The sequence below is a fragment of the Staurois parvus genome, unplaced genomic scaffold (genome assembly GCF_062004578.1).
Source record: "Staurois parvus isolate SC_StPar_1 unplaced genomic scaffold, SC_StPar_1.0 ptg001518l, whole genome shotgun sequence".
NCBI classification, from domain to species: Eukaryota; Metazoa; Chordata; class Amphibia; order Anura; family Ranidae; genus Staurois; species Staurois parvus.
The window spans coordinates 492,727-520,666 of NW_028319314.1; the positions used below are offsets into that span (position 1 = coordinate 492,727).

Genomic DNA, 27,940 nt, shown 5'->3' on the forward strand with positions numbered 1-27,940 from the left:
ACTGGGAGCCGTCAGGCTGCTCAATAGCTGAACGCAGTGAAAGCAAAGGAAGGAGTGTGTGCTGTGTTCTCTGCCTCCCCCTAGATTGCAGTACCCGGCTCTGTGCGTGAACAACGAAGTACTGCAACTTTTTATGGGGGGGTGGTGTGTGTGTACGTGTACATGTGTGTGTGTTTGTGTGTGCCTGTGTATGCATGTACATGTATGTGTGTGTACATGTGTCTGTGTGTGTGTGTACGAGTGTGTGTACATGTATGTGTGTATGTACGTACATGTGTCTGTGTATGTATTTACATGTGTCTGTGTGTGTATTTCTGTGTATGTACATGTATCTGTGTGTATGCGTGTCTGTACATGCCTGTGTGTGTATACATGTGTGTGTGTGTGTGTGTGTGTGTACATGTGTCTCTGTGCATGTGTGTACATGTTTCTGTGTGTGTATGTGTGTATGTACATGTCTGTGTGTGTGTGTACAGGTGTCTCTGTTTGTGTGTGTTTAGTTGGTGGCGAGTAACTCTTAAGGCCTGGATAGTAGCTCAGGACTTGAAATTTTAAGCCTTGATTTATAGTATTATGTTTCATGTTTGACATGAATGAATATATGCAGTATATCTTACAATAGTTTTATGCAATATACTGTACATTGGTTGTTACCTTGGGTTAAAACAGAGTTTTGGGAAAACAGCTAAATACACATGAACACCCAAAAATTAACAACCAATACAAATGAACAACCAAAAAGTAACACTGTCTGTGCTACATGCCAGATAAAAACAGATCACTAGCAGTGTGACAAAAAAATAAGCAATTGATAATTAATGAGTATCTGAATATAGTCCCAAGTCTTTGATAAGATTTGAAGCAAAGTCTTCTGCAGCTGTCCCTGATTACCATGCATAAAAGAATGCACAGTATCTGGGCAAAAAAAAAGAGAAAAACAGGGAAGCGCACACCTTACGCAGTTAAACCTTCAATAAACAAAGTATTAACATCAATAAAGGTTGCACTCACAAATTTCATATACAAAAAGCTCCTTGAATGCAGTCCCATTTTGCTGACGTTGTAGGACCATTCACATTGTGGTCAATGATGCTTGGTGGTTGCTCAGCATGAAGTTTGAATCTCTCTCAGGCTGACAGGCTGAAGGAAGGCAGACAATTCAGCTCCAAACTGGGCTCAGCTGTACGGCAGACCTTGCTGTTACTGAGTTCATACAAGTCACTCCTACTAGTAGGTGGACATTACTATATGTTTTGGGGGCATGTTCCCCTTTGTCAAGCAAAAGGCCTAGCATTATGTGTAATTTAAATCATTCAAGATTGCAAAGGGTCTCTTGTTTTCAGGCAGTGATTTAAAAGGATTAGGATAAAAAAAGATATATACAAAGAAATAAGGTTTATCTTAATTGTACAGTACAGAACACGGGCCAAGTATTCCTAGACCCTGGGTTAAAAACTCATACCTTCAGGTGACTGGACACTAATAATAAACTTTATTTTATATACTGCCTTTAAAGGTAGCTTGTCAAAGCGCTTTGCAAAGAAAACAAAGTAGAAATACACAGGATAAAACAAAGGGAAAAAAAACATTAGGTGAAAGCTTGTCTAAAGAAATAAGTTTTTAGATTTGATTTGAATGAGTTAAGAGAAGATGACTCTTTGATGTTCCTTGGAAGTGAATTGCAGAGTTTTGGAGGTTAAGCTAGCATCAAATATCACCCCTAGATTTTTCTATTTAGACTGAAGCTCAAGTACAGTGCTACCAGGACTGGCCTTACACAGTTGATGTGGGATGCCAATAAGCATGACTTTTCACGGTTTAATTAAAGGAAATTATGTGCCATCTAAGTTTTTATATCACAAATACAGTTCGATAAGAGAGAAGCAGCCAAAGTAGAATCTAGTTTAGTGTGGATGGACAATGGCAGTGCTTTCAATGACAGGCTCCTGGGCGCCTCCCCTATAATCCTACCCCACTCCTTGAGTCTGTGAGTGGGTTATGCCCATCAGGATGGGCAAAACCTGAACATTATCTACAGTCCATCATCGTAGACTGATAGGACAGCGTCACCCTGTATGCTTCTGACTGTAACTGTAAAGACTGGGGCAGTATTTGAATAGTATTCACTATGGGGTAAAAGTTTTAAGTTTGGCATTTAAAAGCTTAACCACTCAGAGCATAGTTTCAGGTGGATGACCAGGTGGGAGATCATACCACAGTAAGTGTACAATCCAAACGCAAACGTAAAAATAGCTGTTTGTATAAGTGGGTGCTGCAGCGACCGTCACCTGGAACCGAACAGAATCAGCAAGGAAGAATGTCATCAGCACATGGAGGATCACCAATATGGGTCCAAAAGTTTTAATGAACGATCACATGCCTGATGAAGGGGTCCTGCGAGACTCCGAAATGTTGCGTTGCTGTAAATATGTGATCGTTCACTTTTGGACCCATATTGGTGATCCTCGGTGTGCTGGTGACATTCTCCCTTGCAGATCATACCACAGGTCGCACAGTTTGCTGCCATGTCCGCCTAGGGCCTACATGCTTACACTATTCTGCATCCTACTCTGAGAGTACCACACAGGGAAATACCCTCAAATGTAGCCATGATGGAGATCAGGCGAAAGGGAGCCATTGCAAAAACGCAGGCGAACATTCTCCCTACTGAAGGTCCAAACAACACTCAATCTCAGAGTGATGATGCACCCCTGCACTGGAGCAGGAGCCAACTCTTAACACCGGACTCTGCATCCAATTATAGCTCTACTTAAGCATGCTATAAGGGGCCTGTACGAAAGAAGAGTTTTCTGCATCTTTGTCCAATGCCTTGGACAAAAAACAGCCTTAAAACTGCCATCTTTGCCCAGGGAGTGGAAAACTGGGAAGTGGACTACCTCCGTCGCTGCCACCTAGATCAGGGGGACTGGGTCCTTCACCCAGACGCTTTCAATAAAATATGTAAAAAATGTGGGACCATGAATGTAGCTATCATAACCTCCAGATTCAACTACAAGCTTATTCTGTTTGTTGCAAGGATCCACTAGCCCTAGCCTCTGACGCCTTGATAATTCCCTGGTCTCAATTTAGTCTAATTTACACCTTTCCTCCAGCATGGATTTTGCCTCATCTGCTCAAAAAGATAGAGCAAGAGAAGAAAACTATGATTCTAATTTAACTTAGCAGATCCAGAAGAAGATGGTACAGAATGACGTCTTTAGAAGATGTCATTCTGATGAAACATATTGGGTGTGGATCGTACGTGACGTCATCACACACTAATGCCGGTCCAAGTCAGCATTTTCTTTTGTTGCAAGCCATCAGCCTGCTATTGTTTCACTTGTTTGTTTTACTTGTTTTTATGCATTTTGAATCAATGCAGTTTCAAGGATATTGCTCTTCTATTAATACAATAAATGGTAAGGGATTTTTTTTTTAAAAACCTGCTTCACTATGGAAGTGTATTTTTTTGATCCCACGGTATGATTGCGAGAGTGAGAGTGCCTCAGTCCCTGGTGGAGCCATCACAACTTTTGTGGAACACTCTGCTTGCCATCCACACTAAAGGATTGGACTGTTTTTGGATGTGCTTAGTTGGACTGGATTGCGTTTATTCTATCTAACTTTGTAATAAACTTCTTGGAATGGATTCAAATAATTTACTTAGTATATGTGTGTGAACACGGTTTTATACACATTTGTTTGTACAAGATTATGAAGTTTACTGTTTATAGAGTATTTATTTACAAATTACAATATGAATTTTTATTCAGTATGCAACAATTGATTGTATTTAAAAAATTTTAGCACAACTTTTTTTGTTTCTTCAACTAGTATCATCGTTGCATAGTGGCTGCTTAGTTTTGTATTATTATTTATGGCCTAGTGCAGATATTATTTATTATTAATCGAAAGAACTTGACCCTAAGCACTCTGAAAGAACAGATCTTTGCCTTGTCTATTCTCTTTCAAAGACCTCTGGCTTTACACTCTCTTTTAAACATTTTACTTTTATCCTGCATTACAACCCCCTTGCAGCAACCTGTGCTTTTTTTGGGATTTCAGCTTCAACTTTGTTCTCTCTGCCCTGTAGAAACGACCCTTTGAACCCATCATGGATATTTCCATATTTTCTTGAAAAATGTCTACTGCAAAGTTCCATTTTCATCACCATCACTGCAGTCAGACTTGTCTCTGAAGTGATGACCTCTGTTCCTCATACTTCACACAGGTAAGGTTGTCTTACCCCTAAGACCATCCTTTCTTTCTGAGAAGGAATCAGTCTTCCACCTCATCGAGGACATAGAGTAGTCTTACTATCCTTATGCCCTGCTCTAAAGCATCCTAAAGAAATCTTTCTTCATTGAATGGACACAGTGAGTGTTATTAAAGTCTACCTCAAAGCTACAGCTTTGATCAGACAGACAGGTACTATTTTTCCTGTTCTCAAGACCTTGAAAGGGACACCCTGCTTCCAATTCCACCTCCATGAGATAGATAAGAAATCTGATCACTAGCATTTACGTTCTCAATGAAAAATCTCCTCCTGCACTTTTACATTCCATTCCACCAGATCAGTGGGAATTTCCTCTGCATTTCAACACCAGTCTTCAGTAGCTCAGCTGTGTAAGGCTGCCACCTGGTCCTCTGTTTATGCCTTCTCAAGGTTCTGCCAGGTGGATGTCCAATCTTCTGTGGATGCAGCATTTGGCCACAAGGGTCTTGCAGTGACACTCTGAAGTTGGGTCCTTCTGACTCTTTTTGTTGAGCCTGTTGGCCCAATTCTGTTTGCGTAGTTGTTGCCCTCCCTTCTCTTTCAATGTTTGGGGACTTTGCAGGGTCTGTGAATAATTTGCTTGTGTCCTGTACTGTACAGTTAGGATAAGAAGAATTTTGTTTTGCCTATAAATTTAGTGTCTAGTACAGTACGGGACACAGGTCATCCTCCCTCTCCATTGCTTGCTACAAAACGGAGGACTCAGAGTGGGGTAGGGATATATGGGAAGTGCCCAGGGCATGTATCCTCAAAAGCTTTGGTAGTATCCAATCACCTAAAGATATATTAACCCAAGGTCAATGAATACATTGCCTGTGTCCTGTACTTTAAGATATATATTTTACAGGTAAGTCAAAATTCCTCTTTTAATATACTAACATACACTGGTAGTGAGTTTACCCTTAAATTTATATTGTAGTACCTTTTCTAATATCATTGTTAAAAAAAACCTGTTTAATGTTAAATCTCTTTGTACATAAAATGTAATTTATATAATGTTCTTTTTGCATATTATCCTCAGGTAGTGGACATTCGTTCTACCTGGAATGCTTTATCTCCCAAACTAGCATGTGAGAAGCGCTTTCATGTTCTCAAAGTATTACATGAACTTTTTGCCTTGGTCCCCTCCTTAACTGTTAACACAGAAGACTATGAGGTACACATAATCTTTTTAAGTCACTGTTTTGTACTCTTGTTTTGTCTTTTTTCATTTGTCATATAATTTTAAAAAATATGTATTAATGTTTATTAGTTTTAGTTTAGTGTTTTTTTTTATGCTTTTGCAGAAATTTAAGGCTGAGGTTATCAGCATTCTCTGGAGTCACACTCAGAGTAAGGTAAGAAAAAACAGGTGCATGTATTTTTGCATACTTTGAAAATGTTATTACAGTATATAATTTCTAAATTGTTGTAGTGCTATAGACATGATATGTGAATGGTCTTTGTAGATATTTATTATATACAGTATATGTAACCAGTCCTTTAATCAGTCTATTGAGCTGAAAGATTATTTGAGATAAACATTTACTGTTTTACTGATATGTTATTTATTTTTCTATCAGAATGTTGTTGTGTGCTCTTCAGCATACAAGTCCCTGTGCCAGTTTAACTCTGATGAACACAGTATCCTTCATCTGCCTGAGCAGGTCAGTTGTTGATCTGTTACTGTTCATATGTTACTTAAAGCTTTCATTGCAAAATACGAAGGTAGTATGTATGAATGTGAGTTACGGACCTTAGATTGTAAGCTCCTTAAGGGCAGGGACTGATGTGAATGTATACTATACAGTTGTGGCCAAAATTATTCAACCCCCAATGCTGTAAAGGGGTTTAGGGACTATAGTGTACATTTGGAATTGTATTCAGAATCAAATCCTACAAGGACGTTGTAACTACCCAAATGCAACTAAAATGACATCAATTGTTTATGTAATACAGTAGTAAATGGTTCTTATGTGGTTTCTTCATTGCCACAATTATTCAACCCCTTAAAGACTACCACTCTGAAGAACAGAGGTTCATACAGGTGCTTTCCATCAGGTATTGAAAACACCTGTGGATGTCACCGAGCAGCAATCAAGCATAATAAGCACCAATTAGGCAGCTTTAAAATGACTGTGATACTCAGCTCCTTCTAGACATTTACTGGTGTGGTTACAAACATGGTGAAGGCAAGAGAATGGTCCAGGAAGACAAGAGAAGAGGTGATTTCTCTTCACAGGAAGGGCAATGGCTATAAGAAGATTGCAAAGATGTTAAACATACCAAGAGACACCTTAGGAAGCATCATTCGCAAATTCAAGGCAAAGGGCACTGTTGAAACGCTACCTGGTCGTGGCAGAAAGAAGATGCTGACTTCGACTGCTGTGCGCTACCTGAAGCGTAGAGTGGAGAGAAGTCCCCGTGTGACTGCTGAGGAACTGAGAAAAGATTTGTCAGATGTGGGTACAGAAGTTTCAGCCCAGACAATAAGACGCACACTGCGTAATGAAGGCCTCCGTGCCAGAACTCCCAGGCGTACCCCCTTGCTGTCTCCAAAGAATAAGAAGAGTCGACTGCAGTATGCCAAAAGCCATGTGGACAAACCACAAAAGTTGTGGGATAGTGTTCTGTGGACTGATGAAACAAAATTAGAACTGTTTGGGCCCATGGATCAACGCTATGTTTGGAGGAGGAAGAACAAGGCCTATGATGAAAAGAACACCTTGCCTACTGTGAAGCATGGTGGAGGGTCAATCATGCTTTGGGGCTGTTTTGCTTCTGCAGGTACAGGGAAGCTTCAGCGTGTGCAAGGTACCATGAATTCTCTTCAGTACCAGGAGATATTGGATGGAAACGTGATGCAGTCCGTCACACACCTGAGGCTTGGGAGACGTTGGACCTTTCAACAGGACAATGATCCCAAGCATACCTCCAAGTCCACTAGAGCATGGTTGCAGAGGAAAGGCTGGAACATTTTGGAGTGGCCATCGCAGTCACCAGACTTAAATCCGATTGAGAACCTCTGGTGGGACTTAAAGAAAGCAGTTGCAGTGCGCAAGCCTAAGAATGTGACTGAACTGGAGGCCTTTGCCCATGAAGAATGGGCGAAGATACCCGTAGATCGCTGCAAGACACTTGTGTCAAGCTATGCTTCACGTTTAAAAGCTGTTATAACTGTAAAAGGATGCTGTACTAAGTACTAAGATTGAATGTCACTTGGGGGTTGAATAAAACTGATAATGCTGTGAGCACAGAAAAGACATTTGTGGTTATTTCATTATAACTGTTATGTTATATTTGTCTGACCTACAAGTGCCTCTTTAATGTAAATGTAAGCAAGATGACTGAATGATCAAAAGCAATGTCAAACTGGCCAAAACACTCAATTTCAGTGGGGGTTGAATAATTTTGGCCACAACTGTATATATGTATACTATATGTTAAGTGCTGCACAAATTGACATAGCTATATAACTACCTGTAATAAATAAATAAAAGATTCATTACGCATATTTTAACCCCATTAATCTAAGGGAACTCTGAATTCTGTTTTGCCCATATACTGTATTCATTTAGCAGACATATTAGAACATATTAATATATGGCTTCATATTAAACTGATATGCACAGTTGCATATATTCCTTCTTTGTGTGGTATTCCTATTATACTTTGCACACCAAATTACACAAGCATTGTTTCTGTTGGTTGATCAAGCGTGAAGTAAGGCTGAGAATTGAAGTAAGGAACTTCTTTAATATCTACTCATCCTTTCCAGTTTTACTTTGTGAGCAAGTGTAGACCATAAATTAATTGGCCAGAGCTCTGACAGTTTATATTTTAGGTGATGTGGAAAATGTGAATGTGTGGTTTACTCTGACATATTAATGTTTCAAGAGTTTGAACACTAGCTGAAGCTTTACCACGTGGAGAGGTTATTAGAACCAAGCACTGTTTGCTTATGGGTGCTTTTAAGCAGCCGGATCTTGTGAATTGTATTGTTGATACCACAGTAATTGTGATTACAAGTAGCATGGAAAATCAGTATTTCCTAATCATGCAATGCAGGACACAGGAGAAGTATTTTGAAACATTGGGTTATGCAGCTGCCTTTTTTTTTAGCAGATTGGACACTGCTATTCACAAATATAACCCCTCTGTTTTTTGCTAGTGTCCTTAGGAAAATGGACATCTTCTCTCTGCTCCGAGAGAAGCAAAACAGTTCTTTTTGTTTCTCTTTGTCTTTTTTCTCAACATTTTTTTCTTTCTCAGGGAGGTATTGCCATTGTCTCAAAGCAGGAGAGGTTTCATGGTTTTTATTCAAACCTCCTCACTTTCTCCAAAAGGAGGCATCTATCCAGTATTGGATCTTAGATTCTCAACAGATTCCTTTGAGTTTAGAAATTCCATATAGAATCCATCCAGGCAGTCATTTCTTACCTTTGCCCAGGAGAGCTTCTAGACTTTGTGGACCTTAGGGATGCTTACTTGTGCATGCCTAATTGCTGGGAGCACCAACCCTGCTTGCGTTGTGCTGAAGGCAAGCAACATTACCAATCTGTTTTTCTCCTCTTGGTCTGTCCTCTGCACCTCAGGTTTTCACCAAAATGTTAGCCCTTGTTGTCACTCAGCTTCTGTCAGGGGATCCCCATCATCGGATATCTGGACGACCTCCTTCTGACGGGACAGCCAACTCAGACTCTGTCAACCAATGTCTGCTGGACCATACAGAACCTACAGAATTTCAGATGTATCCTAGATCTCCGGAAATCAGTGCTGAACTGACTCATCATTTGGAGGATATTTGCCTAGTCCTAGAGAGCGTCCTGTCCAGGGTCTTTCTTTCCCAAAGAAAACTTTAGTCTCTTCATTTCCATGTTTGGACCCTTAGGTTCAGGAGCTACCCAATCATCCGTCTTTTTGTATGGGGTTTTGTGCTTGATGTGCTGCCATGAAATAGAAGAAATTTCAAATAATTGTTTCTTAGTGTGGCCTCTACAGGATAGCAGAGACTAGGCAATCCCATAATCGTTTGTCGGTACGTTACCCATATGAGGAGAGCTCTATGGTAGTGATCTTGTCCCTGTCACGTATCCTCTCAGCTTTAGGATGTATATGGCAACCACGATGGTCATGGAGGCATCCCCTTCCTTTCAGAATCCTGTTAGCATGTCAGCAGGAGCTGTAACACATGCCTTGTTTACTATTGCCGGTACGGCTTTGCGTCTGGTTTTGACCTGGGTATCCCAGCTGCTTCCTGAATAGGATAAGTTCCTACACCAAGCTCTAGGTGGGGAGCAGGTGACCCCCAACCTCATGGACCTGGCAGCCTAGCTGCTTCGGGGTCTGGGTACGTGTTTCATGCATCCCTGGATGCGGCTCACTGCTCTCCATGCTTTCCATTTCGGGGGGTGATTTTTTGGAGAGTGCTCGGCTCCAATGTTGGTCTGTTGACCTGATGTCTAAAAAGGCCCTGGCGGACCTCCTCCTCCTACGGTGCACAATTCGTTGTTCTATGCTGGGCGACATTTCGGAGTATTTCGCTGGGGGAGCAGTTTTCTTGCACATGAGGCCTTTTTGTCCCTCTAGTGCTTCAGTCAACGGATCCATGCCCTTCCAGGCTTCCAAAATAACACTGAGGCCCTGGTTTCACAGGCCCTCTAAGCTCGTGGACATGTCCTGCTCAGCTGTAGGCTTGCATTACCCATATTTACAGGGGGACCTTTGTCATTGGTTTGCAGTTCCATGGACCTTCCTACACTTTATCTGATGGTTCCCCCAACTGTTGGTGTCCAGCTGCAGGATAGAGGTTTGTTCCTATCTGCCAAAGATAGCCTTCCTTTCAATCTTCTCTCTCTTCCTCGCCTACAGGATCTGCTACACTACAGGATGTTGGCCCTGATTCAGGGCTTGGAAATGTTTTCTGGGGTTTCACTCTAATCTGCTTACTGTTCCAGTGATGGATGGTGCTTGTCTGGTCCCAGACCACAGGCCCTGAAATACTCTGTGACCGTGCAGAGTCAAGGTGGGATCAATCCATCAGCGGTGGGATTCCCTCATCGGGTATTTTCTGGCCTCCAGGGATGTCTAGGATTTCTACTTGTGCATTACCATCTGTGCTGGGCGCCCTTGCTTCTTATGCTTTGCAGTAACAGTGCATTAACAGTGATTGCAATTTTTCCCTTGACCCGGCCTCCAACCCGCTGGCAGTCATCCAGGCATTGCTGAGACAGTGGGGGATTGCCATGCTCGGTGATCTGGATGATATCATCCTCCAGGCAGAGACGCCATCTCTGCCTGGTGATTTTGCTGCGTCCCCTGCCCTCTGCAGGTCTTTTCTTGGTTCCTGATGTTCAGTAAGTCTCCTCTGGGACCCGCTGCCCACAGTGCTTCTCCCTAGAAGCTTCGGTCAGCAATTTCTCATCTGCAGAAAGGAATTTTGTTTACCAAGAACAAATATCCCCTGTCCTAGACAATCTGTTTCAGCTAGACCAGGGCTAGGGCCTCTGGTCTGGTGGCTACGGTCTCTTCTGGCCAGGAAGTCATTCTCTCATTGCATGGGCTCTACGGTTGCCAGGCTGGTCTCTACGGTTGCTGGGCTGAGGTCAGCTGAGGTGAGTCCAGAGGTCAAGGTCGGCTCATGGCCGCTGCTGGCCAATGGAAACTTGACTACCTATCCATATCCTAGACCTTTGGGCAATTTGGCTAGGTCTGAACTGAGCTTTTCTCCGAACGTCTTCCAGGACAGCCTTCTTAAGACGCAGAGCTTCTCCCTCCGGGACAGGAAACACGTAAGCGCAGTACTTTAAAAGGCAGACCCCCAGGCCTCCCTCTTCAGTTTTTAGTGTTTCTAACGGAGGGACAGGAGCTGTCAGGGCTCCTAGTATGACCAGAGGTATGTGAACTGACGCAAGGAAACGCAGGCTTCAGATATGTTATAAACAATATAATTTATTAATACTAACAATACAAAACGCAGTGCAATACTAAAACATAAACACAGTGCAAACGAACCAAACCACCTACAGATAACAATACATACAATGCAAGCATAGTCAGGCAGGCCAGGTCAATAACAATCGGGCAGGTAGGAACAGGAGGAGCAGGCAGAGAGTAGTCAGGTCACGAGCCGGGTACAGCAACTAACGGGCAGGTAGGTACAGGGGGTCAGGCAGAGAATGGTCGGGGTCACAAGCCAGGGATCAAACAGGAGAAGTCAGCAGAGGTCAGGATCAGGCAGGGTCGGCAACAAGTCAGGCAGGAACAGGAACAGGAATGCAGGTGACAAGATACAGGGGCCCATGGAAAAACACACACCAAGGCACAGACTGCAGGTCTGGCCATCCCTTAAATACACCTCCGTAATCAGCTTCAGGTGTTTGGCTGACTGCAGGGTTGAGTCTCTGATTGGTGAGAGCACCCGCTGGCCAGCCCTGGTACTGCAGCCCACAAGGCAGGTGAGTCCCACCATTATTGGCAAGTCCATTCCTGACAGGAGCAGTCTTAAGGAAACGGCTGTGTGTAAGCCCTAGGCTCAAGGAGGTGCTGGTGGCTCCTGTTCTGATTTACCTCCTCTTGCCCTGCGCGATCCCTCTATGTTGGGTAGTGGGGCTGCGCTCCTGGTGTTCTTCCAGGTCTCAGTGAAAGATGACCGTCGGTGGTGTTCTGCCCAGCACGGAAGAGTTCTTTTCCAGGATCTTTGAATGGGGCGCCCCCCCCAGCGCGGGCGGCAATCATCCCGCTGTCCCCAGGAGAGAGGGCTGCGGTGGCCAATGCACCGTGGAGCAGAGAGACAGCCAGGCAGGTGTGCAGGCAGCCACGACTCCTGGAAAGTGCACTCCAAGTACTGGAAGTTGCGGTCGCGGTGACGTCATCAGCGGGTGCCGGAGGCTTGTGGTTTCAGTCTCTATAGTGGCACAGGCATCAGGTCGGGTGGCCGGTGTGGTGTGTAAACCCAGCTAAGACTGCGGCTCCACACCACGAGGGACATGATGGAAGGCGCTGGCCTCTCTCAGGTGGACCCTGGTTCTTCAGGTACCAGCTCCTCTCAGGTAGGCTTGGGGACTCTGGATTCCCTCTTGCTGATCTCTGGGGGTGTTTTTTTCTCTTTCCCCAGTCTCTGAGTGCCGTTGACAGTGGGCACACTTACTTTCCTTTCCACCCCAGCACAGTGGTGTTTAGATGAGGTGCCCTGGGCTGATTCTCTTCTGCATTATGTTTTCTTGTTCGTTGTAGGTTAAAACCCAGGACAAGACACAGAGTCAGGCCCCCAAGAAGAAGTGTGCAGTTTGTGTGGCAATGCCATAAGGTTCTCACCTCCATTAAGGAGGACATGTCCTCTACATTTCAATCATTTAGATCCCTGTTGAAAAAAATGCAGTCACTGCTGGGTCCTTGGACCCAGTCGGCAGGAACGGAGGTATCAGATGCATTAAGAGGGGAGGAGGACCCTAGGTCCCTTGCGTCCTCATGGGTGGATTCAGGCTCAGATGAGGAGGAGGAGGCACAAATTGAGATCGAAGAGGAGGACGTATGCCTATCTAAGCATGACCTCATGTATCAAGGTATACATGCTAAAAAGACTAGGGTCTTTCCCATCCATAGATCCCTGATTGATACCATTAAGCAGGAATAGGAAAGCCCTGAAAGGAAACCCTTTTTTTTTTCCTTTAAGGATAGTTGATCCCAGCCATGGAACAAGATTCCAAAGTTGGACGCCCCCTTATCTAAAGTCTCTAAAAAGGCGGACTTAGCATTTGAAGATTTGGGGGCCCTGAAGGATCCTATGGATAAAAGAGGTAAAGTCTTACTCCGCAGGGCCTGGGATTCCATCTCCATCAGCTTTAGGCCGGCATTATCGGCTACCTGTGTCGTCTGAAATTTGGAATGCTGGTTTACCCAGTTACAGTTGCATCTCTCTGCCGGGACCTCCAGGCAGCAAATTCTAAAATCCTTTCCTTTGCTGTTTAAAGCTGTGGGATTCCTCATGGATGCCTCAGCCGAATTGGTTAAGCTAGCCACAAGAACCTCTGCCCTAGTGAATTCAGCTAGAAGGGCATTAGGGTTAAAAACCTGGGCAGGGGATTCTGCATCCATATTGCACCTTTGTGCCTTACCCTTTACTGGTGATAATCTTTTCGGTCCAGGTCTAGAGGAGGCTCTGGAGCGCACGGCTGATAAAAAGAGGGCATTTCCAGAGAGTAAGAAGACATCTTACTCCAGGAGGGTTTTTCATCAGAAGACATAGGCCCAGCAGGTTAAGGATATTTAGCCCAAGAAGCATTGGACAGGGCACAAGAATAGGGGAAAAGGGGGGATTTTATTCAATACTCCTCAAGGCCCTGCCAAGTCTCAGTGACTTGAGCGTCCCAGTGGGAGGAAGACTGGGGACCTTTCTCCCTCAGTGGTCTTCAATCTCCTCGAACCTGTACATCCTAGACTTGACAGAGAAGCGTTACAGGTTGGAGTTCGACTCCAGTCCCCCCGCCAAGTATCTGGTAACCCACCTTCCCAAGGCCCTGGGTGGCCTAATTGGAGACCTGTTAGATCAGCAGGTCCTTACTCGAGTTCCCTGGAGCAAACAGGGCAGGGGATGTTATTCCCATGTTTCTGTAGTGAAAAAGCCCTTGGGCAAGTTTCACCTTATCCTAAACCTGTGCCCCCTCAATCAGTCTCTAAGATACAAACACTTCAGGATGGAATCGATCTTCTCTGTAAAGAACATCCTTTACCCAGGTTGTTTCATGGCTACGCTGGATCTGAGGGATGCGCATCTCCACATTCCCATTCATCATGCATGTCAGAAATACCTAAGAATAGTGGTAAGGATGGGTTCAGAGATCCACCACTGGCAGTGTCGGGCTCTACTTTTCGGTATGTCCTCAGCAACAAGAATTTTATGAAGGTGCTTGTGGAGGCCTTAGCTCCCCTAATAATGAGGTCTGTTATGGTCGTTACCTATCTGGATGATCTCCTCTTTGTGACCAGGTCTCACTAACAGCTGACAGAGGATCTGCAGGTTGCTCAGTACTTCCTTCTGAGTCTGGGGTGGCTTATAAACAGGGACAAGTCATGCTTAACTGCCTCTCAAAGAGTTACCTATTCTCTTTTTGTTCTTTTTGCAGGAGGAGGGAAAGGTTCCAGGGCTTCAAAATCCACCATAGCTAGATGGATTAGGATGGCTATCACGGAATCATATAATTTATTAGTAATACTACCTCCGTTTATTAATGCATACTTAACCAGATCCTTGTCAGCATCCTGGGCAGAGAGAGCCGGTGCCTCGCCAGAACAGATCTGTAAAGCGGGCACCTGGTCCAGCTTTTCTACCTTTGTGAAGCATTATTGCCTGGATCTCCTTTTTAGCAAGGATCAGGCATTTGGTCACAAAATCCTCCAGACAGTAGCCCCACCCTAGTGGGTAGGTTCATGATTATCGTCTCAAGGAGGCTTTCCTGGAAGACGTTTGGGGAAAACCAGAGTTAGACTTACCGGTAACTCCTTTTCTACGAGTCTTCCAGGACAGCTGAGATTTCCCACCCCAAGTGTCCAGTCAGGATTCAATCAATGTCAAGGTTAGTGGTGAATGTCAACCGTTGTGCAGTACGGAAAGTGTGCTGGTGGCGCTGAAGCCTCTGGACTCCTTCTGTAGGCAGTGCTTCATGGGCCAGCTCCTTCTGCCATGTACATTTCAGGAGTGGAAAATTGGTATTTGATTTGTCTGGGTCCTCAGACGTTGGCACTCTGGCCATGGATCTCCTGTTGTTTTGTTTAGTCTGGAATGTTCTGGGGTTTGTGGCACAAGCAAGGGTTCCCTTGGTGGATGCATTGGATGCCCTGGGAGCTCTGTAGTGTCGCCTCATTATGCCTTGCCTTCTCTCCACCTTCATCCTGGTCCACTGAGCGAAATTGAGGCTGAGGGGATATCGGTCCTCCTGGTGGCCTCAGACTGGTCTCAATGTCCTGGTATGCTAGCATGATGCGACTGATTGCAGGCGCACCCCTACATGATATTCTCTTGATCTGAGGGGCTATCTTCCACTCTACTTATTATTGCTGGCTGGTTATTGATTGTCAGGTGCTAGAATCAAGGGGTTGTCTGGGACAGTGATTTCTTCCGTGATAAGGGCCCATCTGTCTACTTCTTAGACGGTTATTGTCTCACTTGGTAGATTTCCATCTTGTGGTGCAGGGCTGCGGATCTGTGTTCATGTTTTTGGTCGGTGACTTTATTTTGGCTCTTCTTCAAAGGGTTGTTGATCAAAGACTGGCCTTGAGTACCATTACAGGTCAGGTTTTGGTCCTTGTGCTGTTCTGTTCCTGTCCCTGGACTACCCCCTGCTTCTTCATTCCTTAACCAGATTGTTTGGGTAGATAGCTCTGCCAGTCTGTTCTCCAGTGTTACCTTGGGTCCTGAACTTGGTTATTTTGATCCCACAGAAGTCTTCAGTTGAGAATATTAGTGTTGTGCCTTTTACTACATTCTCTCAGAAAGTTGCCTCCCTGGTTGCTGTCACTTTGGCACTCCGAGTGTCGGAGTTATCCAGCTTGTCCTGTACATCCCCCCACCTAGTTTTGTGCGGGTCTAAGGTGGTTCTCCATCTGATCCCCTCCTTCTTGCTGTTGGTGGTATCTGATTTCACCTGAACAAGGACACCGTCCTACCTTCCTTGTGTCCTCATCCTTCACTTCCTCTGGAGGTAGTGCTGTCTTCCTTGGATGTGGAATTGGCAATTCTTGTGCGCCTGCCTGCTACGGCCTTCTTCTGGAGATCATATTCACTCTTTGGGCTCACGGACGGTCCAGGACAAGGTCTAGCGGCCTCCTCTGCTAATGGCATAAGCCATTGAGGGTTAGATTCTCCCCTTCCACCTTGTGGCATGCTCCACCAGAGCAGTTAGTGCCTCCTGGGCATTTAGACCTCAGGCATCTGTGTCTCAGGTTTGCAGGCAGCTTCTTGGTCATCTATGCACACCTTAAAATGGATAAGAATATTAGTATACACTCACCAGCCACTTTATTAGGTACACCTATTCAATTGCTGGGTAACACAAATTGCTAATCAGCCAATCACATGGCAGCAACTGAATGAATTTAGGCATCTAGACGTGTTGAAGACGACTTGCTGAAGTTCAAACCGAGCATCAGAATGGTGAAGAAAGGGGATTTAAGTGATTTTGAATGCGGCATGGTTGTTGGTGCCAGACGGGCAGGTCTGAGTATTTTAAAAACTGCTGGTCTTTTGTAATTTTCACGTACAATCATCTCTAGGGTTTACAGAGAAATATCCAGTGAGTGGCAGTTGTGTGGAAAACAATGCCTTGTTGATGTCAGAGGAGAATGGGCAGACTAATTTGAGATGATAGAAAGGCAACAGTAACTCAAATAACCATGCATTACATCCAAGGTATGCAGAATACTATCTCTGAATGCACAGCAGTAGAAGACCACACCAAGTGCCACTCCTGTCAGCTAAGAACTGGAAATGGAAGCTACAATCTTCACAGGCTCACCAGAATTGGATAACAGAAGACTGGAAAAACATAGCTTGGTCTGATGAGTCTTGATTTCAGCTGCGACATTCAGATGGTAGGGTCAGGATTTGGCGTAAACAACATGACAGCATGGATCCAGCCTGCCTTGTATAAACAGTTCAAGTTGGTGGAGTAATGGTGTGGGGGATATTTTCTTGGCACACTTTGGGCCCCTTAGTACCAAGTGTGCATCATTTAAATGCCACAGCCTATCTGAGTATTCTTGCTGACTATGTCCATCCCTTTACGACTACAGTGTACCCATCGTCTGATGGCTACTTCCAGCAGAATAATGCACCATGTCACAAAGCTCAAATCATCTCAAACTGGTTTCTTGAACATGACAATGAGTTCACTGTACTCCAATAGCCTCCACAGTCACCAGATATCAATCCAATAGAGCACCTTTGGGATGTGGTGGAACAGAAGATTCTCATCATGGATGTGCAGCTGACAAATCTGCAGCAACTGCATGATGCTATCATGTCGATGAGGACCAAAATCTCTGAGGAATGTTTCCAACACCTTGTTGAATCTATGCCATGAGGAATGAAGGCAGTTCTGAAGGCAAAAAGGGGTCCAACCCAGTACTAGTCAGGTGTACCTAATAAAGTGGCCTGTGAGTGTATTTTCCATGTTCATGTTTTCCTATCTTCGAATGCTTCTTTTGGCTGGCCGGTATTGAAGCCTTGTGCTTAAGATTTGATTTGCCCACCCCTTCTTGCGACACTGCTTTTGGACGTCCCTATGGTAACTTTTCTTTTTTTGAAATATTTTTTTTTAAATACTTTCATCAGAGTAGTACAGTATTGCCATAGTAACATTTTACTACTCTGGGGGGGTAATCAGGGATTTTTTTTTTTTTTTTTACACTTTGCATTGCATTGCAATAAAGATTATTGCACCTGCAATTCAGTGTTTGCTTTGAACTGTCATAAATGGGTTAAGTTCATGACCATTCATAATACAGTGATCTGTGATTGGCTCAAGCTGGTCACATGGCACAGGATGCTGTGATTGGCCCCCATGTGTCATGTGAGAGCTGTGGGCCAATCACAGCTCACCAGGAATAGAAGAAGAGCTGGTATGAATGAGATTGATTTATAACAACTTTGTTGTCACTGTGACCATGTGATTGCATAGTGTTCACCAGGACTTTCATTCAGCTGTGTCCGATGAACACAGCAGACGTGGGGGGGGAGCTGCTTGGGCATTGCCGACCTGTGTTGGAACAACAGCAGCGACGTAGGGGTATGTCGATGGTCCTGGTCCTGTAGCTACCGTCTGTTTGGAATACATTGCGGTCAAGCGGAGTAGTTAATACGTTCAGCAGAATATTGCTCAGGAGAATATTGCTCAGGAGAATGTTTCAAATCAGATTTAGAGTTTGTGGCCTCTGCAGACCTTGGGACAAAAAACAGTCACATTTTAGGGATGATCTTTCTTTCTTTTTTTGGATATCTTAATAAAACAGGCATGTCTTCACATTCCTGATAAATTTTAGATTGATACAGAATAGAATCTGATACATTGGCTTGTGGATAGTCTTTTGCCATTTTTTAAGATTTTAACAAAAATTTGTGTTTGCTTATGCCTATATTTCATTCTGAGGAATACTAGAGATACTTGAGTCTTACAAATTAGAATTGTGACTGCCTGGGAAGTCTTACAAGTACAATGGCTGAGGAAGATGCAAGAAATCTCTTGCCTTTAAAAAGTGCAGATTTTTTATTCTTTTTCGTTTTGTGTAAACACATCTTCAGCTGCTGTCAGCAAGTCTGTGTTCACCAACAATAGCATCCTTAATTGGGGAAATGTGTTTGCCACTTACAGACCAAAGGAAGCTTTTCACAAGGTCTAATAGTAAATGAACCACTCAAACTGATTATCTCAACAGCCTACTCCATCATAATTCCTTTATAATTACAAGAATGTTAACCTTGCTACATAGTGCACACCTTCTGTAGACTGAGTGAGGAGGACTTAATAGAGTTGAAGAGTTCACTTGGTAACATGCCTTCTAACAATTTTAATAGGATCTGCAGAGTCATGTAAGTGGGGAGTGAGCATTTTTGCTTATAGGCTTATTGTACTTGTCATTCTCATAGTATTTGTACAAGCCTTTTAGCTATTGAATTGATAACTGGACTAGCATTTTGTACCTGTTTTAGAACTATTTTAATATAAGAATGAATTTCCAGTTCAATATAAATGAAATGTTTAATTTAACACCACCTGAAGCAGGGTATACATGGACATTTTTTTTCTTTTTTTTTTACATTCAACCAGTGGGTTGCTCAAAAAAAAGAAGACAGATCCTCACATCCACACAAGTAATCCGGATGCAGGGATCTCCCCATCCGCACTATTGTATTTTGATTGCGGGGACTCCCTCTCCCCATCGTCAGAATACACTGATCAACGTTTCAGCCATTGCCTGCAAGCGCTGACCATATGCTGGCTTTCAAACAGGGCTATTTGATAAAAGCCGGTCTAACAACTGGTTTCTGTTGAACAGACAGGGGTGCACACATACCAAATTTTTATTACTTACATTCCCAGATTGACTGTCTAACCTTGTTATATTGGTACTCTTCTCATCTGCTATTACAGGAGTATAGTAATAATCCTGCCAGTAATTTTCTGATATTAGCAATGCGAACACGAAAAACTACATGCGATGTTGCCTTTTATACAGCTGCAATCACTGTAGTAGTGCTGACTACTGATTTTCAGCTTCCTCAAAGATCCCTCATGTATGGAATATTCATACTTTCATTGGTTCAAGCTGGACCAATGTAACTATGCAATCCATTCCTGGAATTCAGCTTTAAATCTCCCAGGAGCCACTTACTTGGCTTCTGCTATGTTGAGTATTTTTATGTGAGTGTAGTAAAGGAAGAGAAGGGGCTAAGGATCTAAAAGTAGGTTTAACACTATGGTGAATGCCACCATAGACATCAGAGGACAATCGTATATGAGGATTGTTAATAAATCTAAATTATGATTCAGCACTTATATTGATGGAAAGCTTGCAAAATATTTGGTTTTTATGATTAGTCATAATTAATATTAATATGTGTAAATGGTCTTTTGACAAATGGTAGTATTACTATTCTTCCATTAAACTGAGACTGAAAAAAGATATGAATAAGTAAAGCTGAGACAGTAAAGTAAGACAGGAGTAAGCTGAACTAGCTAAATCAGTTGAAGGCTGAGTATACTATATTTAGGCTGGTAGTTATGTCAAGGTTATTAGAAGTGACTTACTATTACATTATGCATTTCAATAGTATCTGTGTGTATTTAGTATACGTTTCTAACATTGATACATATATAGTTTAGTGATTATACATTGATATGTTCTTAAGCTATATTATTCTTTAAATATATAGCTGAGGGTTCATCAGCATACATATGTTCCTGTCCATCAAACATCATATGTATAGCATCCCTTCCTTATATGAAATGGCTTTGCTAAGCAGTAATAATTTCCATAGAAGGTATTAAGATCACTAACTATGACGTACATTTGCCTCATAAAAGACCATGAGACAACGGACAAGAGGAACTCTCTCACACTCACACGCTAATACTGACATTCTAACACACACACACATGGCTGTTCATAAGAACTTTCTGAGATGCTGGAACAGGTGCTGCAAGACAAGAGATCATCATTAACGTCACTTCTGTCTACTTGCTGCTTCTTCCCAAGGAGACATGAGAAGGACAAGTAGAGCATGAAGGACAGGACAGCACATGGCCGGACTTCTATGACAAATAATGGTGACTTTGTCTTTGAACTTTTGCTTGTTATTTCTACAGTAGTTTTATCTACATGGAACTGTTCATAATACGCTTTACATTGTTATTTTACACCATTGTGTGATAGAATAAAATCACACTTCATTTTTTATTTCAATGGCTCTTTCATTCATAATCGCCTCAAGACACTAGAAGAAGTATTATATGTGTCTAAAATCCAACAAGGATTATTAGGTCTGTGTTGATCCCCGAGTCCCTAAGCAAAAAAACTTGCATCGTATACCCATTAATGTTTAGGCCATGGAGGGCCTACCTCACCACCTATATCACTTACATTATTAGAGAGGAAAACAGTTGTAATCAAACACGCATTTACATTTTGTCTGATTTCTCTTCTAGTCAACCAGAGAAATTAGATCATCACCAAAACTTTCCAAGATGGCTAGATCATAAGACGTGATGCATCTATAGGCATTAGTGGCTCTTTTATCAAGACAATCAGAACTCTTACTACAAGCTGAAACTTGGTCACTGTGGATGTATTGTACATTGCTCATCACCATTTCTCTTTCCTGTGCTTTACTTAAAGTGTTCTTAACCTCTTGCTGTCCGCCTGCTGTTTATAAACGGCAGGGCGGTGGCAGTCCAAGGTCGGGTTGCCGTTCCTAAACGGCACCCGCCTTTTCTAGCTGTGCGCGCTCCCTAGGAGCGCGCACCACCGCGATCCGGTGTCCGCTGTGTCCTCCGGACACAGTGAAACACCGATCGTCGGACGGGACCTCTGTACGAGGTCCCGGTCATGTGATCACTGATTGGCGAATCAGTGATCACATGCAAAGTAGTAAGCAAGATGTCACTTGTGACATCATTGCTTACTACGTGTGAAATCTGTGAATGATCACAGAGGTCACATGGTACAAGGCTATTCACAACAGCCTTGTACCATGTGACAAGCTGTGACCAATCACAGCTCACTCAGTATTTCTCAATGACTGCAAGAATGCAGACAGAGAGAAAGAGAAATGATTGCTTTTACATCCTATATGGGTGTAAAAGCAATCAGTGTAAAAAAAAAAAAAAAATCTTCATCACCCCCCACAAGTAGTACAGTGTCACCATGGTGACACTGTACTGCTAGGGTGACAGTATGTAAAAATAAAAAATAAAAATAAAAAATAATATAAAAAAAAATAAAATAAAAATGTAAAAAAAAATGTTTAAAAATTATAATGTTTGGTTTTAAACTAATTTGGATTTTTTTTTTTATTAAAAAAATAACGGAATAAATTTTGGCCAAGATTTAGGATGAAATATTATTTATTTGTAAAATTTTATAAAAAAAACACTTTTTTTCAAAATTTTTGGACTTTTTCATTTACATAGTAAAAAAAATAAAAATCCCAGCGGTGAATAAATACCACCAAAATAAAGCTTTATCTGTCTCAAAAAAATGGTAAAAAATTCATATGGGTACAGTATTGCATGACCGCGCAATTGTCATTCAAAGTGTGATAGCGCTGAAAGCTGAAAATTGCCCTGGACAGGAAGGGGGTAAAAGTGTCCGGACAGGAAGTGGTTAAACCCACAGTAAAATCAGTCTGTGTATGCAGTAAAGTATGCTGGTTATACTCACTGTGGAACCTAAGGGGTTAATCCTCTGTATTGTGTAAAAATACTGTTTAACCGCATGCCGCCCAGCCACTGTACATATACTCACAGGCAAAACCACATTTTAAAACGTGCGTTTTGTAAACAAATAGGGGGCGCGCGCAAGGCGCGCCGCCGCCCTATTTGTCCCACGGATCACCGCCGCAGATGTCAGTCGCCGGGTCACAGCCGCTCCTTAGCGGCTATGTCCCGGCGATCAGCGGCAAACAGTGACAGAGAGCACAGCTGCAGTAGCTGTGCTGTCTGTCACTTCCCTGTCAGCTCGAGGATGAGCTGATCGAGAAAGAACAGTTTCTCTTTCTCGATCAGCCTTGTCCCGCCCAGTACGCACCCCCGCCCCCTAGTAAAACACTCCCCTCACTCCTATAACCCTTCCCTGCAAAATAAAGTTAACCCCTTCCTCCCCATTGCCATTCGTACAGTGTCAGTTTTTTTTTTTTTTGCACTGATCACTGTATTAGTGTTTTTGGGGATGTCAGTGACCCCAAGTCAGTACCCCCCAATGTCAGAATGTCCGCCACAGTCCCGCCATAGGTCGCTGCCATAAGTCCCTGATCGCCGCCATAATTTGCTGATCGCCGCCATTATTAGTATAAAAAAACCCCTAAAAATCCCAGTAGCTTTCCCGCCATTTGTAAACACTATAACTTTCACGTAAACCAATTTACACGTATTGGGTTTTTTTTTTAGCAAAGACATGTCGCAGAATGCATTTTGGCAGAAATTTATGACTAAATTTGATTTTTGCATTTTTTTTACTGGACATGTTTTATAGCAAAAAGTCCAAAATATTGTTTTTTTTTCCTCAAAATTGTCAGACTTTTTTTTTTATAGCGCAAAAAATAAAAACCGCACAGGTGTTCAAATACCACCAAAAGAAAGCTCAATTTGTGGGGAAAAAAAGGATGTAAATTTCATTTATGTACCATATTGCATGACTGCGCAATTGTCCGTTAAACTAGTGCAGCGCTGTATAGCAGAAAAATGGCATAAATTGCAGTATTTATACCATAGTTTGTAGACGCTATAACTTCCACACAAAGCAATCAATATACACTTATTGGGATTTTTTTTACCAAAAACATGTAGCAGAATACATTTTGGCCTAAATTTATAACCAACTTTGAGTTTACTAAATATTTTTTATAGCTGAAAATGAAAAATATTGTTTTTCTTCAAAATTTTTGGCCTTTTTGTTGTTTATAGCGTGAAAAATAAAAAGCGCACAGGTGATCAAATTACACTGAAAGAAAGCTCTATTTGTGTGAAAAAAAGGACGTAAATTTCGTTTGGGTGCAGCATTGCATGATCGCGCAATTATCAGTTGAATTAGTGCAGCGCCGAGTAGCAAAAAGAGGCCTGGTCATTAAGGGGGGTAAATCCTCTGGAGCTCAAGTGGTTAATCCGGACTTTTCTGATCCTCCTGTTCTTTCGATGGCCCCCTCTTATTTCCTGATAAGGCATATCCTGTGGAGTCACTCTGCACATGCTCAGTTTGTTGTGAATGGCTAGAGAGGTTTTTTTTTTTTATTTACTTGGGAGAGTGCATGTGATCAGCACAGGGCCAATCAGCACTGTCCAGACTGAGGTCAGGGGTCTTGCATCCTCCTACAGCAGAATGAAAACTCCTACAAGCTTTTAACCATTGCTCTGCTTAACACTGATAGAAGTCACAAGACTGCTATATACTACTGATGAGAAAAGGTGTTTAGCAGTTTATATTTATTAAAATAATTTAATTTCCATGTTCTGTGTACTCTGGGAGACCAGATATAGTTAATGCAGGGTCCTGGGTTTAGTAACACTTTAATAAGTTGGATAAATAGATCAATAAATACAAGTAACGCTCTCAATTTTGAAGATTATTGGTAATTATTGGGGGTATTTTGCGTGTTAGAGCAGAGGTCTCCAGACTTTTCAAACAAAGGGCCAGTATACTAGCCTTCAGGCAAGAGGGCCGGATTAGGGCCAACGAGGATAGATAGAGAATGTCCTGGCCCCAACATCAGTGAGAATAAACATGGCCACAGGGTTGATGGTCAGTAGGAGTAGTGCCCCATCATTGGTATTAGTTGGAAGAATAGTGCCCCATCATTGGTTTCAATGGAAAAATTACTGCCCCATGGTTGGTCTCAGTGGGAGGAATAGTGCCCCAAGGGCCAGATAAAGGGTAGCAAAGGGCCACATCTGGCCCTTGGGCCGCAGTTTGGAGACCTGTGTTAGAAGGTGCTATTGGCTTGTTCCCATTGTCAAGATTGTAATAGGCCCCCGTGCTCATGCAACTTGTATAAGCACAGACAGATCCTCTCCTGCCCACTGTTATCTAGTGTTTACCTGTTTCCTTATGACCAGCCCTTGTTGTCCCCTGCCTTTTAAATATAATTTCCTGTAACAAAAGTATATACTTTTTTCCATGCAACTTTCAAACAATATCTCTTTTTATTATTAAAGGACAGCAACACTTATTAATTGTCAATCTCCTCTCATAATGTTACTGCATTCATAGCTGGAAATACTAGTAAATACAGTATAGTTCTATAAAACATGGTTGGGGGAACTCAATAAAGCAGTAACCTCACTTGGCCCCTTTAATATGGCCTACGCCTAATTCACGAAAGCCTTGCACCAGTGTTGGTACAGGTATTGACACATGCAGCAGGTTCAGATAGTTTTTACTACTGCAACTTTTAGAATCTGTCACTGACTGCGACAGATTCTAAAAGAAATATCTCCAGTTCACAGGTAAACAAATTGGCAGTAATTAAGACAGCTCAAAGTTGGCTTATAGGAAGGGGAGGGGGAGTGTGTTTATTACTTTATTAATAAGTTTGTGTATTACATTTATAGCATTGGCTGCTAGGATGAAGGCCGCCTGCATCCTAGCAACCAGTGAGGCAGTTCACACTGAAATGACAGTGGGCAGAGCCTGATGGGGAACTGTGAGTGACCAATTCCCCATCAGGTCTGCTTTCCATTTGATTGACAGTGGATGGCAGTGAGCAGAACCGTAACCGCTGTCCAGTTCGATAGCAGCTTTGAAATCCACCTACAGCCATCTGCTGTCAATCACGAGCAAGGCAGACCTGATGGGGAACTAGTCTCATAGTTTCCCATCAGGCTTCACCCACATCACCATTCACATTAATGGCTTCTATGTCTTTTGAGTGGGCAGAGACTAATGGAGATCTCTGGGACTAGTTCCCCATGAGCCCTGCCTTGCCTGTAGTTGACAGTGCACGTCATTGGGTGGATTTCAAAGCCTATTTAACAGAATAATGGCTATGGTTCCACCCACTGCCATCCACTTTCAGTCAAAAGTAAATGGGACCTGATGGAGAACTAGTCGCTCAGTTCCCAGTCAGGCTCCGCCCACATCTAGTGTAAAACTCTTTGGCCATGTACCTGTCATTTTGACTGCGCAGAAGCTGGGGAGTGAGGGAGAGCATTAAGGAAGGAGTGTCCAGTATGGGCCAGCATCAACAGAGTCAATGTCTTTTACAAGTACATGAATCGGGTGCAAGCACCAACACCTTAGGTTTATGACACCCTTTATGATTTCTTCAGAGTGTCTCTGGAAACTTACCTGTTTAGCATTTTCTTTTTGCATTTATTGCTTAGTTCAGCTCACCAGGTTATCACAGGTCTCTTAATGGAATGAATATAGTGTTTTTCCTAGTGTACATTATGGTGCTGGGTATATAGCTAAGGCTTTTGGCTTTTGTTTGGCTATATGGGAAATTCTAGATGCATCCATAGTTTAGTCAATGTCTGTCCACACCCAGACAGCAACAAAAAAAAACAATCATCACAATATACTTGTTCTGTTCACATTTTACCAGGGAAACCACGAGGGTGGGGGATGGGGGGACACATTTGAAGCCCTGCAATCTGTAATATAATATGTTATTTGAGGCTGTCCTTGGCACATGTGTATGCTGAATTCTGAAATAACTGACACATTAAATGATTACATGGAGAGGAACCCGCATGTGGTATTCATAAAAAAGTACTTTTCCAAATACAGTTATGCTAAATGGGTTTTGCTAGTAGTTTTCATTGCATGCAGATGGAGAATTGAGCTAGCTTAGTCCTTGGTTAGGTTCTGTGTGTGCATGTTATAGGTGATGCATATCTAATGAGAAGTCCAGATTTTAAAGTACACCTTTGATGAAAGCACATGCCTATAGTACTGTAAGATTGCTTACCATATGTTTAGTCACTCTTTCGTCATGTACTGTGTAGCGTGAGATATTGGAGTAGCTGTTTTTTGTAAATGCTGACTTTTGTGTAAAGTCATTAATATGACACTTCCTTTATAACAAGGCCACTATTCTGTGTGTGGCATATGTAACATTTAATTCATAGCTTGGGCAGGTAATATAATTCATGCCAATACCTGCAATGTATAACTTGTGCAAAAATGCAATGATTGTTATTAGAGATGAGCGAATTATTCAAAAATTCGATTCGGCTGATTCGCCGAATTTCAGGAAGAAATTCGATTCGATGCGAATTAATTCGCTACGAAGTTAACTTATAAAAAGGGTTTCTAGGCTTCAGAGAGCCTTTAAATTAGTGCAGAACACTGTACCTTTAATTTAAATGCCCTTGGAGATGAGGAAGGAGAAGGAGAAGGATGAGAAGAAGGAGAAGGAGAAGGATGAGAAGAAGGAGAAGGATGAGAAGAAGGAGAAGGATGAGAAGAAGGAGAAGGATGAGAAGAAGGAGAAGGATGAGAAGATGGAGAAGGAGAAGGATGAGAAGAAGGAGAAGGAGAAGGATGAGAAGAAGGAGAAGGATGAGAAGAAGGAGAAGGATGAGAAGAAGGAGAAGGATGAGAAGAAGGAGAAGAAGGATGAGAAGAAGGATGAGAAGAAGGAGAAGGATGAGAAGAAGGAGAAGGATGAGAAGAAGGAGAAGGATGAGAAGAAGGAGAAGGAGAAGGATGAGAAGAAGGATGAGAAGAAGGAGAAGGATGAGAAGAAGGAGAAGGAGAAGGATGAGAAGAAGGAGAAGGATGAGAAGAAGGAGAAGGAGAAGGATGAGAAGAAGGAGAAGGATGAGAAGAAGGAGAAGGAGAAGGATGAGAAGAAGGAGAAGGATGAGAAGAAGGAGAAGGAAAAGGATGAGAAGAAGGATGAGAATAAGGAGAAGGATGAGAAGAAGAAGGATGAGAAGAAGGAGAAGGATGAGAAGAAGGAGAAGTATGGAGTGAATGTCACAGAACTGTCAGAAATAGGCTATTTCTGACAGTTCTGGGACATTCACTCCATACAGCGGTTGAAACATTGTATCTATTTGTTTCCATAAATGGATCCATTTATGGAAACAAATAGATACAATGTTTCAACCGCTGTATGGAGTGAATGTCACAGAACTGTCAGAAATAGGCTATTTCTGACAGTTCTGTGACATTCACTCCATACAGCGGTTTCAACCGCTGTATGGAGTGAATGTCCCAGAACTGTCAGAAATAGGCTATTTCTGACAGTTCTGTGACATTCACTCCATACAGCGGTTTCAACCGCTGTATGGAGTGAATGTCACAGAACTGTCAGAAATAGCCTATTTCTGACAGTTCTGGGACATTCACTCCATACAGCGGTTGAAACATTGTATCTATTTGTTTCCATAAATGGATCCATTTATGGAAACAAATAGATACAATGTTTCAACCGCTGTATGGAGTGAATGTCACAGAACTGTCAGAAATAGC

General features: G+C 42.6%; 1 protein-coding gene across 1 annotated transcript in view; it reads left to right on the plus strand.

The window, feature by feature from the left end:
* The window catches only part of FOCAD (focadhesin), a gene marked incomplete at its 3' end in the record, with an annotated part of 239,052 nt that overhangs the window by 140,668 nt on the left and 70,444 nt on the right, over window positions 1–27,940 (plus strand). The window contains exons 16-18 of the mRNA XM_089662672.1: window positions 5,298–5,432; window positions 5,563–5,613; window positions 5,839–5,922. Of these exons, the coding sequence (XP_089518798.1) occupies window positions 5,298–5,432; window positions 5,563–5,613; window positions 5,839–5,922 (270 nt within the window). The remainder of the gene's footprint in view (window positions 1–5,297; window positions 5,433–5,562; window positions 5,614–5,838; window positions 5,923–27,940) is intronic.